The sequence below is a fragment of the Castor canadensis genome, chromosome 11 (assembly GCF_047511655.1).
Source record: "Castor canadensis chromosome 11, mCasCan1.hap1v2, whole genome shotgun sequence".
In the NCBI taxonomy this organism is placed as follows: domain Eukaryota; kingdom Metazoa; phylum Chordata; class Mammalia; order Rodentia; family Castoridae; genus Castor; species Castor canadensis.
Genome location: NC_133396.1, coordinates 41,767,960 through 41,779,839, shown reverse-complemented (window position 1 = coordinate 41,779,839; position 11,880 = coordinate 41,767,960). Strand labels below are relative to the sequence as shown.

The 11,880-nt window shown below is 46.1% G+C and overlaps 1 protein-coding gene across 5 annotated transcripts in view; it reads right to left on the bottom strand.

Annotated features, from left to right (window-relative positions):
- Positions 1–1,115: 1,115 nt before the first annotated feature.
- LOC109701958 (rhomboid-related protein 3-like) overlaps positions 1,116–11,880 on the bottom strand; it is a 52,343-nt gene continuing 41,578 nt past the window's right edge. For 4 of the 5 annotated variants that reach the window (XM_074046406.1, XM_074046404.1, XM_074046405.1 and 1 more), the window contains 2 exons: positions 4,344–4,404; positions 1,116–1,634 (listed from right to left, as the gene is read on the bottom strand). In XM_074046406.1, the coding sequence (XP_073902507.1) occupies positions 1,363–1,634; positions 4,344–4,404 (333 nt within the window). In that variant the 3' untranslated portion in view covers positions 1,116–1,362. Of the gene's footprint in view, positions 1,635–3,691; positions 4,259–4,343; positions 4,405–11,880 lie in introns of all 5 variants that reach the window. The other variant, XR_012438688.1, reaches the window with a different exon arrangement.

The following is an 11,880-nucleotide window of genomic DNA, read 5'->3' as shown; positions in this document are numbered from 1 at the left end:
GCGTCTGTGGGCTGCTTCACCTTGGATGCTCATCCAAGCTCCCAACAATTCTTCCCCAAAGCAAAGTTCTCTATCCTAGTTAAAATTCCTTTCACAGCAGCTTCCTGTCCCACCAACTCACATAGACACATGGCCTTGATATTCCTATCCCAGCCTCTCTTGTACCTCAGAGTCTCTTCTGTGGGAGGCAGAACGGGACACTTTTGGATTTGAAAGCCACCCCAGAGGAAAATAGGAGTGTAATATGGCTGAGAGTCTTCTCTCAGTAGTCCAAGAGCCCCTGATAGAGCCAGAAATCTCCAGCATGGACAGTTTTTCCTACAGTCAGTGATGCTCAGGGAGGTGTCTGGAAGGGACAGGAGATGGGAAAGAAGGGGGCAGCTGTGCTAAAATTAAGGACATTCAGTGACCACACCACAGCATACCATGGCTCCCCTTCCCAGTACCATCTCTTCTCTTACACAAACACCCTCATACCCTCACTGTCCCTCCCTTACTCTGAGGCTCCTACGTCCCTCATATTGTCTTTCCCATCTCTCACTCTCCCACACACACACACTCACACCAAAACACTGTCTCTATACCCAAAGGAGAAGCACAAAGTAAGGAAAGGGCAGTGAAGAGAAAGAAAGACCTTAAAGTCCAAGCAGAGCGTGAACCTGGGGCACTGGTGTGAGATGCCAGCATTCTGGATGGCAGGGAGGGAATACTCTAAAGTTGGTTCTAGGCCTTCCCCAGGGGGAACTTGGGATAAACTTCATTCCTCCAGTTTGGATCCCTTCACTGGTCCTGATAGGCAAGAGTGAGGCCTTCAGCGTCTCCCCTGCTGTGCCCAGTGCAGGCCCTAGAAGCCATGCCCTAGCACCCACAGGCAGCCCAGGAAATCACGCTGGCTCAGAAGTCAAAGCCAACATAGCCAGCACCAGGCCCTCTTCTCACCCCAAGCTGCAGAGGTAACACTGCCTAGCATGCAGTTATCTCTGGGCAACCTCAGGATCTCTCCTCATGAAGGATAAGGGAAAGGGCTGCTGCTTGGTCTGTGGCAGGGAGAGGGGAGCACATGCAACCATGTGGCATGAACCCAGCTTGGGGGGATGGGCCACTCACCCAACCCCAGGCCTTCACTCTAGCATGATGTCTTTAGAATAGTCAAGAAAAATGATGGCAGCCACATGCAACTCCTCCACCAGTGCCTTTTAGAAAACCGCCTCCATTGCCTGTTCAAATCTAAACACAAATATCCCAGCGACCCAGTCTCTGTCCTCTATCCCGGGTCTCACAGAGCTGGTATGAGAAATAGATGCAGGTGCTCCCTCTGCATGCTGCTGTTCCCTCGCCTCCCCACCTCCATTCTCCAGCCCCTTAGGGCGGGGGCGGCAGCTTCAAGTCCAGCAGGGTGTAGGCAAATATGTTCCAGAAGACAGCAAACAGTACGAAGATGGTGTACATGGCCACAAAAATCCACCACAGGGACTGGTCCTGTAGCCTCTGCTCGTAGTTCCTCAGGACCACTACGCCCAAGGTGATGCCCACAGCAACACCCCCCAAGTGTGCCACGAAGCTCGGGTGAGGGCATGGAGGGTAAGCTGATGGGTGGAAGCGGAGCCATACAGCCCGCCCAAACTCCATGCTCACTGCAAAGAGAGGAAGGATAGAGACATCACAGGAGGGTTCTGAACAGGAGCTGGGGAGAGGCTTGCACTCCAGCCACCCAGCCACCCACTAATTCATTCACTGTCATGAGGCCAAGTGCCATATATGCACTGGAGACACAGTAATCAAGAAGACAGATGAAACTGTTCTAGAGCTTACAGGGTCTGGCAATAAACCAGTAAATGGCTATATACATAAGACAATTTCATTAAGAGATACAGACATGGAGAAAAACAGGTGCTCCAAAATCAATGCTTGGCATAAGGAGGCGACTCTTTGTTTGGAGAGTTAGGTAGGACCCCACACCCCCGCCTCAAGCGGAAACATTTGACCTGTGATCTGGGTATTGAAGGAGCCTTTTCAGGAGAAGACCCTGAAAAGGGCATTCCTGGCAGAGGGCACAGCTCTGCCCAAAGGCTCTTACACCTCTGTGGCCCAAAGGCTCTTGCACCTCCGTGGTCATGGCTGAGTCCTGGGGGTCTCAGTTTCCTCATCTGCCCACTGAGTCTCAGCCTCAGTGTACCAGGCAGCTTTGGTAAACATGACCGCAATTTCAACAAGTGCCTAGCACTTGGCAATCTATAGTGTTTCCATGAATTATCTCAAAACCGTTAGAAAACCCTGTGATTTTGTGGTTGGAAGGAAGGGATGGAGAGCAAAGAAAGAATGAAACTGGTTGTGGTGGCTCACGCCTGTAATCCTAGTTATCTGGGAGGCTGAGATTGGGAAGATCACAGTTTGAGGCCAGACCAGGCAGTATTTTAGTTTTAATGATTTTTAGAGTTGGATTTTTATAAATAGTGAGACTCATTCCACTCTCCTTCTTCCAAAGCAAACAAAAAGCAGAGTCTGAACAGATATGGCAGCTCTGTTCACCCTGCCCCACTTCCTGTCCCCTGCTGCCCTGGCTCAAACAGCGCATGGATTTTAAGGCTGGAAAGTCCTCTCTGTAATTAGAGATCCAATCCCATCCACGAAACAGATCCAGAGGGCCCCACAGTGGGTCAGGGGCAGACTCAATTTTGCAACAGCCATGAGGCAAAGAATGTGGAAGTGAATCAGAATAAAGCCCTTACAGGCCTGATCCCCACATCCCAGTTTGCTCTGCCTCAGTCTTCCTCTTATCCCCATAGTAGGTGGCTGATCCAGGCTGAGAAAGCCAAGGAGTTTGACTGAAGTGTTGGCCCTTAGAAATGGCACAAACTGGTTCTATGTTCTGGCTTTATCTCCCTTTAGCTTGGTGGCCTTGAACAAGGAGGCTAATACTCTGAAGCTCAACTTTCTACCTGGGAATTAAGCCTAAGGATGCCCTCTTCTTAGGTGTGTTCTGAGGACTAGAGGAGAGGTGGTGTTCATCCTTCTGTCTTCACTGCCTCTGTTCAGATCCATCTCTCCTTCTCAGGATGAGTTCAGCAGCCTCTGGTCTCACAACTCCCCTCTAACCCATTCTCTACACTGCAACTTGTCTTCCTATACTTCAAATCTTCCAATAGCTCTCTTGGTGAAAGTCCTCCTGGTGTGTTCAGGAGGATATATATGTATTTTTTCCTTTGCATTTTTTTTTTGTACAACTGGGGTTTGAACTCAGGGCTTTCTGCTTATAAAGCAGGTGCTCTACTGCTTGAGCCACACCTCCAGTCCATTTTGCACTGGTTATTTTGGAGATGGGGCGGTGGTCTCAAGGACTATCTGCCTGGGCTGGCCTAGAACCGTGATCTTCCTGATCTCAGACTCCTAAGTAACTAAGATTACAGGTGTGAGCCACCAGCTATGGGCTTCCTTCACCTCTAAAACCATCACCACCTGACTTCTGTGATTTCACTACATGTATCTTTTTTTTTTTTTTTTTTCTGAATCCAGGGCCTTAAGCATTCTACCAGTTGAGCCATACCTCCAGTCTTTTTGTTTTTATTTTGTTTTTGAGATATGGTCACCCTAACTTTTCCCAGACTGGCCTTGAACTCTTGGTTCTCCTGTCTGGCCTCCTGCTTTCATCTGAGTAGCTAGGATTACAAGTGTGTGCCACCATGTTACTTACCTCTTGTCACAGCCATACACAGTCCCAAGCTTCATTCATCAGTTTTGCTAGTCCTCTTGCTGGCAATGATCCTTTACCTGCTTCTCTCTCTTTATTCTCATGGTACCTGTGCCTGACATGCCCTCCTGCACCTGGGATGCCTTCTGAACACCTGCTTGCCTTTAACACACAAATGATCTCTGCAGGCAGAGATCAGCTCTTCAACGAGTGCCTTACCACACCATGGTTCATAGATTAGTCAGTTTGTGAACCTGCTAAAACTGTAAGTTTTAATGTGTGCATGTGTGTATGTGTATGTGCACACACAGAATGCACATATTCTGAGGAAGGGGTTGCTGACTTTCAACAGGGAATCTGAAAGAATCAACTCCATGACCCAAAGGCCATGAAGTCATTTTCTTGAGCTGGATGCTGGTCATTGAACACTTTTCTGTTTGCATATTTTATGTCCATAACAAGATGAAGAAGAGTTAAGAAGCAGTGTGGAGGAATAGGTTTTCTCACAACATCCCCATCTTGTGGCCTCATTACTGACGTGCCTCACTTCCTTTTCTTGACCACAAGTCTCTGAAAGGCAAGAACAGTGCCATCTCTGTATCCCTAGAACCGGGTGCCAGGCTTTCCCCCTCCAGTCTGCCCCATCAGTACTTACTACAGATTAAGGCCACAGCCATCCGTAGTAGCTTGAACTGGCATTTCATGCCTGACCAGTTCTAGAGAAAAAGGAGAGAGTTCTGTTAGTTCCAGATCAGGGCCACTCCCCTGCAGGTGTATTTTGCTTAAGAATACCTGACATTTAACCACCTCCATGAAGTCCTGAATGAGAGAGTTGGGGCTCAGTAGCAGAATACAGCAGCATGACTTTGAGCTTTGGGGCAATCATAAGTTTATCCCCATCATAAAAGCTCTTGAGCTGCACCAAGAGGGGCAGAGAATATTAACTCTGAGGACAGCCCATCTCCCTTCCTGGATGAATAATACCTGAGTTGCATCAACTATTGTGTCTTCCTGTTGACAAGGAATGCGGGGCAGCACCAAGCAAAGATAAAGGAGAACATCAGGGTGATAAGAGAACTCAAAATTCTTCTTATGAGGAAGCCAGGATCTTTCTGCCCAAAGATTTAGGGGTCAAGTTCATTGTTATCAAGCATCAAGTGAGTCAATACTAGGAAAATGTTAGATTTTTTTAGCTGAAGGCAAGTTTCCATTTGTAATAGGCAGAACGGTTCAAAGATGGAATGATCCATTGTGTGTGTGTGTGTATGTGTGGCGGGGTGATGGTTGTGAGTTTCCCATCAATGAGGTTCCAAACAGGGATTTCATGGCTCAGAGAGAATGCTCTAGAGAAGAATCAGGCATCAGGGAGGGAGTAGGCCAGATGGCCTTCAAACAAATCTGTCTCCCCTAGAAACTCTGAACCTCCAAAGCAGATAAATAGAATACAATTATTCACCTAAGAAAAGGATTTTTCACTTTACAAAAGACTTTGTCCCAGGTCTCCTTTGAGGAGTTTGGGTGGTGCACTCAAAGCACTCTTCTGCTTACACAGATGAACACACAGACAGGAACCTGGAATCTTCCTAGAACACATCAGCCCCAAAGAAGGAGGCGACTGGGCACTGCCAGGGAACATCTGTTCCTTCCCACCTATCCAATCTGCCTCCACTGGCTGCCAGGGCCCACTCCAGGGCAGAGCTCATACTCCTTTGAGGTTGCAGCAACATGTGTTGAACCTTACAGTGGCCAGATTACTGGGATCACAATACTGTCTATGAAGGTGTCAGTGGAGCAAGCAGGACATGGGGAAGCTGCCAAAAAGAGGGAGTTATCCTCACAGCTCTGGGCTTCTGCCACCTCCTCCTCTTTCACACCAACCAACAAGCCTTTCTTCGCAAAGGGTGAGGTGAGCAACACTCAGCCCCTCTGCAGGTACATAATAAAGAGCTTGCTGACAGAAATAGATGGCATGACAATGCCATTCCAGCTGGTGTCTGTCCACAGAGGAACCTCTTCAAGAGACAGGGTACAGAGAGTCAGTGCCTCTCCTGGACCCAGCAACACCATGTGAGGTAGCTCAATTGGTTGTTGGTGGGCAGCCCTCAGCTCCTCTCCAGGCTGAAGCCTGCAGATGGGAGAACCTGGGGAATTCCCTGATGGGCCACCTCTTCTGAGGATGGGTACCTCCCCCAGGTTGCCAACAAGATGGCCCTACAGCCCCTGTGAAGGGGAGCTCACTACCTCCTGGGGAGGTCCTGGGAGGAGCTCTCAACACTGGAAAGTTCTTCTTGATATTGTTTTCAAGGCTGGGTCTCCCTGTTTGTTTGTTTTGAGTTGGAGTCTATATTACTCAAGCTTCAAGTGATCCTCCTGTCTCAGCTTCCTGAGAAGCTGGCACTACAGGAACACACCACAATGCCCATGGATCTTAATTATCCCTTAAAAGTGAGAATCATGTTCATAGTACAGTATTTATAATAGTCAAAAGGTGGTTATGGACAGGTGAATGCAGAAACAAAATGCATTATGTATATGCACATACACACACACATAATGGAATATTATTCAGTCTTAAAAAGGAAATTCTTCCACATGCCACAACATGGACGAACTCTGATGTTATGCTAAGCAAAACATGCTGGTTACAAAAAGACAAGTGCACACTGTGTGCTGGTAGTTTATGCCTATAATCCTCGTTACTTGAGAGGCTGAGATCGGGAAGATCAAGGTTCAAGGCTAGTCTGGGCAAACAGTGAGACCCACCTCCAAAATAACCAAAGCAAGCTAGGCACCAGTGGCTCTACCTATAATCCTAGCTACTCAGGAGGCAGAGATCAGGAGGATTGCAGTTTGAAGCCAGCCCAGGCAAACAGTTTGGGAGACCCTGTCTCAAAAAAATCCATCATAAAAAAGAGCTGATGCAGTGGCTCAAGGTGTAGGTCCTGAGTTCAAACCCCAGTACCACTAAATAAATAAGTAAATAAATAAAACAACCAGTGCAAAATAGAATGGAGGTATGGCTCAACAGGAAGAGCAACTGCTTTACAAGTATGAAGTCCTGAGTTCAAACTCCAGTCACAAACACACACACACACACACACACACACACACACACACACACACACACACACAGGACAAGGTACATACAGTAGTCAAATTTACGGAGACAGAAAGTAGAATGGTGGGGCTGGGAATACAGCTCAGTATCAGTGCTTACCTAACACGGACAAGGCCTTGAGTTTAATCCCCAGCACTGCCAAAAAAAAAATTAGAATGGTGGTTGTCAGGGGCTGGGGGAGGAGTATATGGGGACTTAGTGTTTAATGGGTACAGAATTTCAGTTTGGGAAGATGAAGAAGAAGTTCTGGAGACAACATGGTGGAGGTGGCTGCAGGACAATAAAAGTGTACCTAATACCACTGAACTCAACATATGTGACATGGTTCAGAAGGGGGCTGGGAGGGGGCAGCTCAGTGGTAGAACCTAGTATCTGTAAAGCCGTGAGTTTGATCCCCAGCACCAAAAAGAAATTGATAAGATGATAAATTTTGTTACATGCAGTTACAAACAGAAGTGATACAGAACACTTCTAATATCCTGTTCCTCATAAAACTCTCTGAATATTGTATCTGCAGGCAGTATCTCTTTCTATGCCCTGAGCACTGTATCCTGAGCTGTAATCAAACAATGTAAGTTAGAATGTCCTCTCTCAGCCAGGTCCACTGCCTCCATTCAGATCCATCCATATTTTTGATCTGGTACAGCCATCCATTGCATGGCTCAGAATTCCTTTTTTTTTTTTTTAAGGGGGTGGGGGGGACTAGGGTTTGAACTCGGCTTCATGCTTGCAAAGCAGGCACTCTACCACTTGAGCCACACCTCCAGTCCTTTTTGCTCTGGTTATTTTGGAGGGAGCCTCAGGAACTACTTGCCTGGAATGGCCTCCAACCTGGAGGCCAACTAGCTTCCAAGTAGCTAGGATTACAGGCATGAGCCATGGCACCTGGCCTTCAGAATTCCTTTTTCTCTAGTGTCCTCTTTTGTGAATTTGAGATAATAACACTACCTGCTGATTACCTACGTCATTGGGTGGTTTAAAGGATGAAATGAATTAATATTCATAAAGTACTAACTCCTGGCATATGGTGGGTATCACATAAATGTCTAATATTAGTATTTAGACCTGGAGCAAATATGATGGGTTCACCCTCTAGAGTGTCTTTAAACTTTTGGAATACGAAGCCAGCATGATGGTACATGCCTATAATCCCAGCACTTGGGAGGCAGGGGCAATACAGTTGTGATTCAAGGCCAACCTGGGCTACACAGTGAATTCCAGGCCAGCCTGGAATACAAGAACCTGAATCAAAATACAAAACATTTGGCATCTAAATGGCCTTAGGAGAGCGAGGGAGCTCCAGTTTTATCACAGCACTTCTCAGGCCAGCTTCATGAGTTTTCAAACCTGCCTGGACCCTAGCTGGAAGTACTGGAGTTTGTCAAGTTGATCCAGTCCAACCCTCTACCCCACACTTCAGTGAAGAAGAAACTAAGGATCCAGGAGAGCTAGTTCAAGGACTCAGTGCAGGGTTCTGTCCACCACCCTTCAAAGACAGGGTCACATTCCATCTGCCATCATCTACCCAGCTGTCCCCAAAGCTGTCTGGATGCCAGTAAATGAAGTTCTCTCTGCAGCTGAGGTGTTAACCTAGAAAGTCACCCCTTCCCACCAGCTGCCTTATTTTCCCCGACCCATTAATTCCTCCAATAAAACAAGTGCAGTGAAACACCAGGAGAGAAGGGAAAAAACCTCACACACAGCTGGTACTGCTGCTGCTATAAATGTGGAAGGCCTATGGGCCTCTGGGGAACACAGACCTCTGTAGGCCCTTTAATTTCATTCTCTTCCAGAGCCTCACATGATAAGACAGTAACTCAGCCACAGCAAACAAGCCCAGAACAAGTCCTCTCAGCATCCTGCTAAACCAAGCCAAGCAGTTAAGAGCTCACAGGCTGGTAGAGATGATCGAGAGTTGTCTAGTACACATTTGCTCAATTCAGAGAGAGAGAGAGAGAGAGAGAGAGAGAGAGAAGCTGAAACTCAAGCAGGGAGATTCCATTCCATTATAGCTTTATATATGCTGGGTAGAAACCATTTCTTGCCAAAAAACTTCAAGAAAACCCAACACAGGAAACATGAAAGCAAGACATAGATAAGTCAGGGAGTGATTACCTGTTCTATAAAAGGATTTTCATGAATTACATTACATAAACCTTACAACAGATCTTTGGTGTCTTTTAGACAACTTTCTTTCTTGTGCTTTGATCATCTGGTTCAATCTGCAAAATTTCAGATTTCAAATATATTAGGAAAACATCTACCACACAGAGCAAAGTGTAACTAAATATTTTGTATATTTAAAAATGGAACTGTGGCCTACAGGCCCCAGCAGAAAGCAATTAATAAATTATTCAATTAGGTGGATCTTTGTATTTCCAGTGTCTAAAATAAAAATTCTTTTGTTTTTTTTTTTCTTTTACTATTCATATGTGCATACAAGGCTTGGGTCATTTCTCCCCCCTGCCCCCACCCCCTCCCTTACCACCCACTCCACCCTCTCCCTCTCCCCCCCGCTCAATACCCAGCAAAAACTATTTTTCCCTTATTTCTAATTTTGTTGTAGAGAGAGTATAAGCAATAACAGGAAGGGACAAGGGTTTTTGCTGGTTGAGATAAGGATAGCTATACAGGGCATTGACTCACATTGATTTCCTGTGCGTGGGTGTTACCTTCTAGGTTAATTCTTTTTGATCTAACCTTTTCTCTAGTACCTGTTCCCCTTTTCCTGTTGGCCTCAGTTGCTTTTAAGGTATCTGCTTTAGTTTCTCTGCGTTAAGGGCAACAAATGCTAGCTAGTTTTTAGGTGTCTTACCTATCCTCACCCCTCCCTTGTGTGCTCTCGCTTTTATCATGTGCTCATAGTCCAATCCCCTTGTTGTGTTTGCCCTTGATCTAATGTCCACATATGAGGGAGAACATACGATTTTTGGTCTTTTGGGCCAAGCTAACCTCACTCAGAATGATGTTCTCCAATTCCATCCATTTACCAGCGAATGATAACATTTCATTCTTCTTCATGGCTGCATAAAATTCCATTGTGTATAGATACCACATTTTCTTAATCCATTCTTCAGTGGTGGGGCATCTTGGCTGTTTCCATAACTTGGCTATTGTGAATAGTGCCGCAATAAACATGGATGTGCAGGTGCCTCTGGAGTAACAGTCTTTTGGGTATATCCCCAAGAGTGGTATTGCTGGATCAAATGGTAGATCGATGTCCAGCTTTTTAAGTAGCCTCCAAATTTTTTTCCAGAGTGGTTGTACTAGTCTACATTCCCACCAACAGTGTAAGAGGGTTCCTTTTTCCCCGCATCCTCGCCAACACCTGTTGTTGGTGGTGTTGCTGATGATGGCTATTCTAACAGGGGTGAGGTGGAATCTTAGCGTGGTTTTAATTTGCATAAAATAAAAATTCATGATCGAAGGTCTTTTTGCAACCCAGATCTTTCGTTGAAATATTTTCTGACCTTAATACTTTGAAGAAAACCATGAGCTTTCTGAAACTCAATGTGTTTTTTACAAAAAAATAAAACATCCAGGCACAGGCAGCTCATCCTAACTACTTGGGATGCTGAGATCAGGATGATCATGGTTCAAAGCCAGCCCAGGCAAATAGTTTGAGAGACCCTATCTCAGAAATAACAGCAAAATGGACTGGAGGTATGGCTCAAGTGGCAGAGTGCCTGCTTTGCAAGTGTGAAGCCCTGAGTTCAAACACCAGTTCCACCAAAAAAAAAAAAGACTTTTTTTTTTTCAGTATTGGGGATTGAATTTAGGGCTTCACATTTGCTAGGCAAGGGCTCTATCACTTGAGCCATTTCCCCAAACATTTTGATTTTCAGTTTGATTTGATTTTTAGATAGGGTCTCAAGCTACCTTTGCTTGGGCTGACCTCAAATCATGATCCTCCTACTTATGTCTCCCAAGTACGTGAGTTTACAGGTGTGTACCACCACACCTGGAATTTAAAAAAGTTTTTTCTTTGAAGTACTGGAGTTTGAACTCAGGGCCTCATACTCGCTAGGCAGGAGCTCTCCCATTTGAGGCATTCTGTCAGCCCTTTTTCTGTGTTCCTAACAATCCCCTTGTGAAGATGGGATTACAGATGAGAGCTATAGGGATCCCAGAAGTTGAAGGTAATGGACTCAGTCATTAAGATGGTGACACCAGTTCTCAAATCCATATTTTTTTATTGTGTAATCCATGCCTTCTGCTCTGATGAGGTTCTGTATTATGCACAAACACAACACACCCCAAATCTTCATTTTGGAATTGAAGACAGTAGTGTATCTATTAGGTTGAACCATATGAAATGGATAATATTATTTAAATACCCCTGGGCTACAGAAATGGCAATTTCATATGGGTCCACCCAATACATCCCTGAAAATCTGAGCACTGAGCTAATTTGGATAAAGGTGGGCTCTTGACAAAAGGAAACTGACTGATCTAATGAGAAAAAGAGGTTTCTTCACCATCAACAAGCACCACATAACTTTCTAGGGCAGGCTACTCATATGTCAGACTCTGGGGCCTGCACAGCTCCCAGTACGCAGGGAAAGTCACTTGCTTCTGGGAAGGCACTGTGGCAGGAAGGCAGGGAGGTAGAAGAGAGACTAATGAGTGGTACAGTGAAACAAAGAAAAACTGGAGTTAGGGAATGTTGTCTGGAGACCAGAGCAGGGTCACCTCACCCCAGAGATTAAAGCAGCCAGTGAAATAATATGTGACAAGCTGTTATTCCCCCGCCCCATTTCTGTGACCTGCTCTAAATGGTATATAAGGAAAGCCCCCTTTGTTCTTGGGGCTCAGCCTTTGGACTCGAGTCTGCTGAGTCTCTGCCTGCTTGCTTAATAAACTTGCTTCCCAAAAGCTTTGGTGCCCTCTCAATCTCTGTCTGAACCCTCCTGCCACATTTCTGAAGGCCTGCCTGGGATTTGGAGGGTGGTGTTTTCACCTACTTGTCACCAGCCCAGCGTCCTCAGCCTACTGGGAGAGACTCCCCTGCCAGGCACCACTGGACCACGTTGATCCAGGGGAGGGAGCCTGTCTCCTGGCAAGCCAAGGAGGT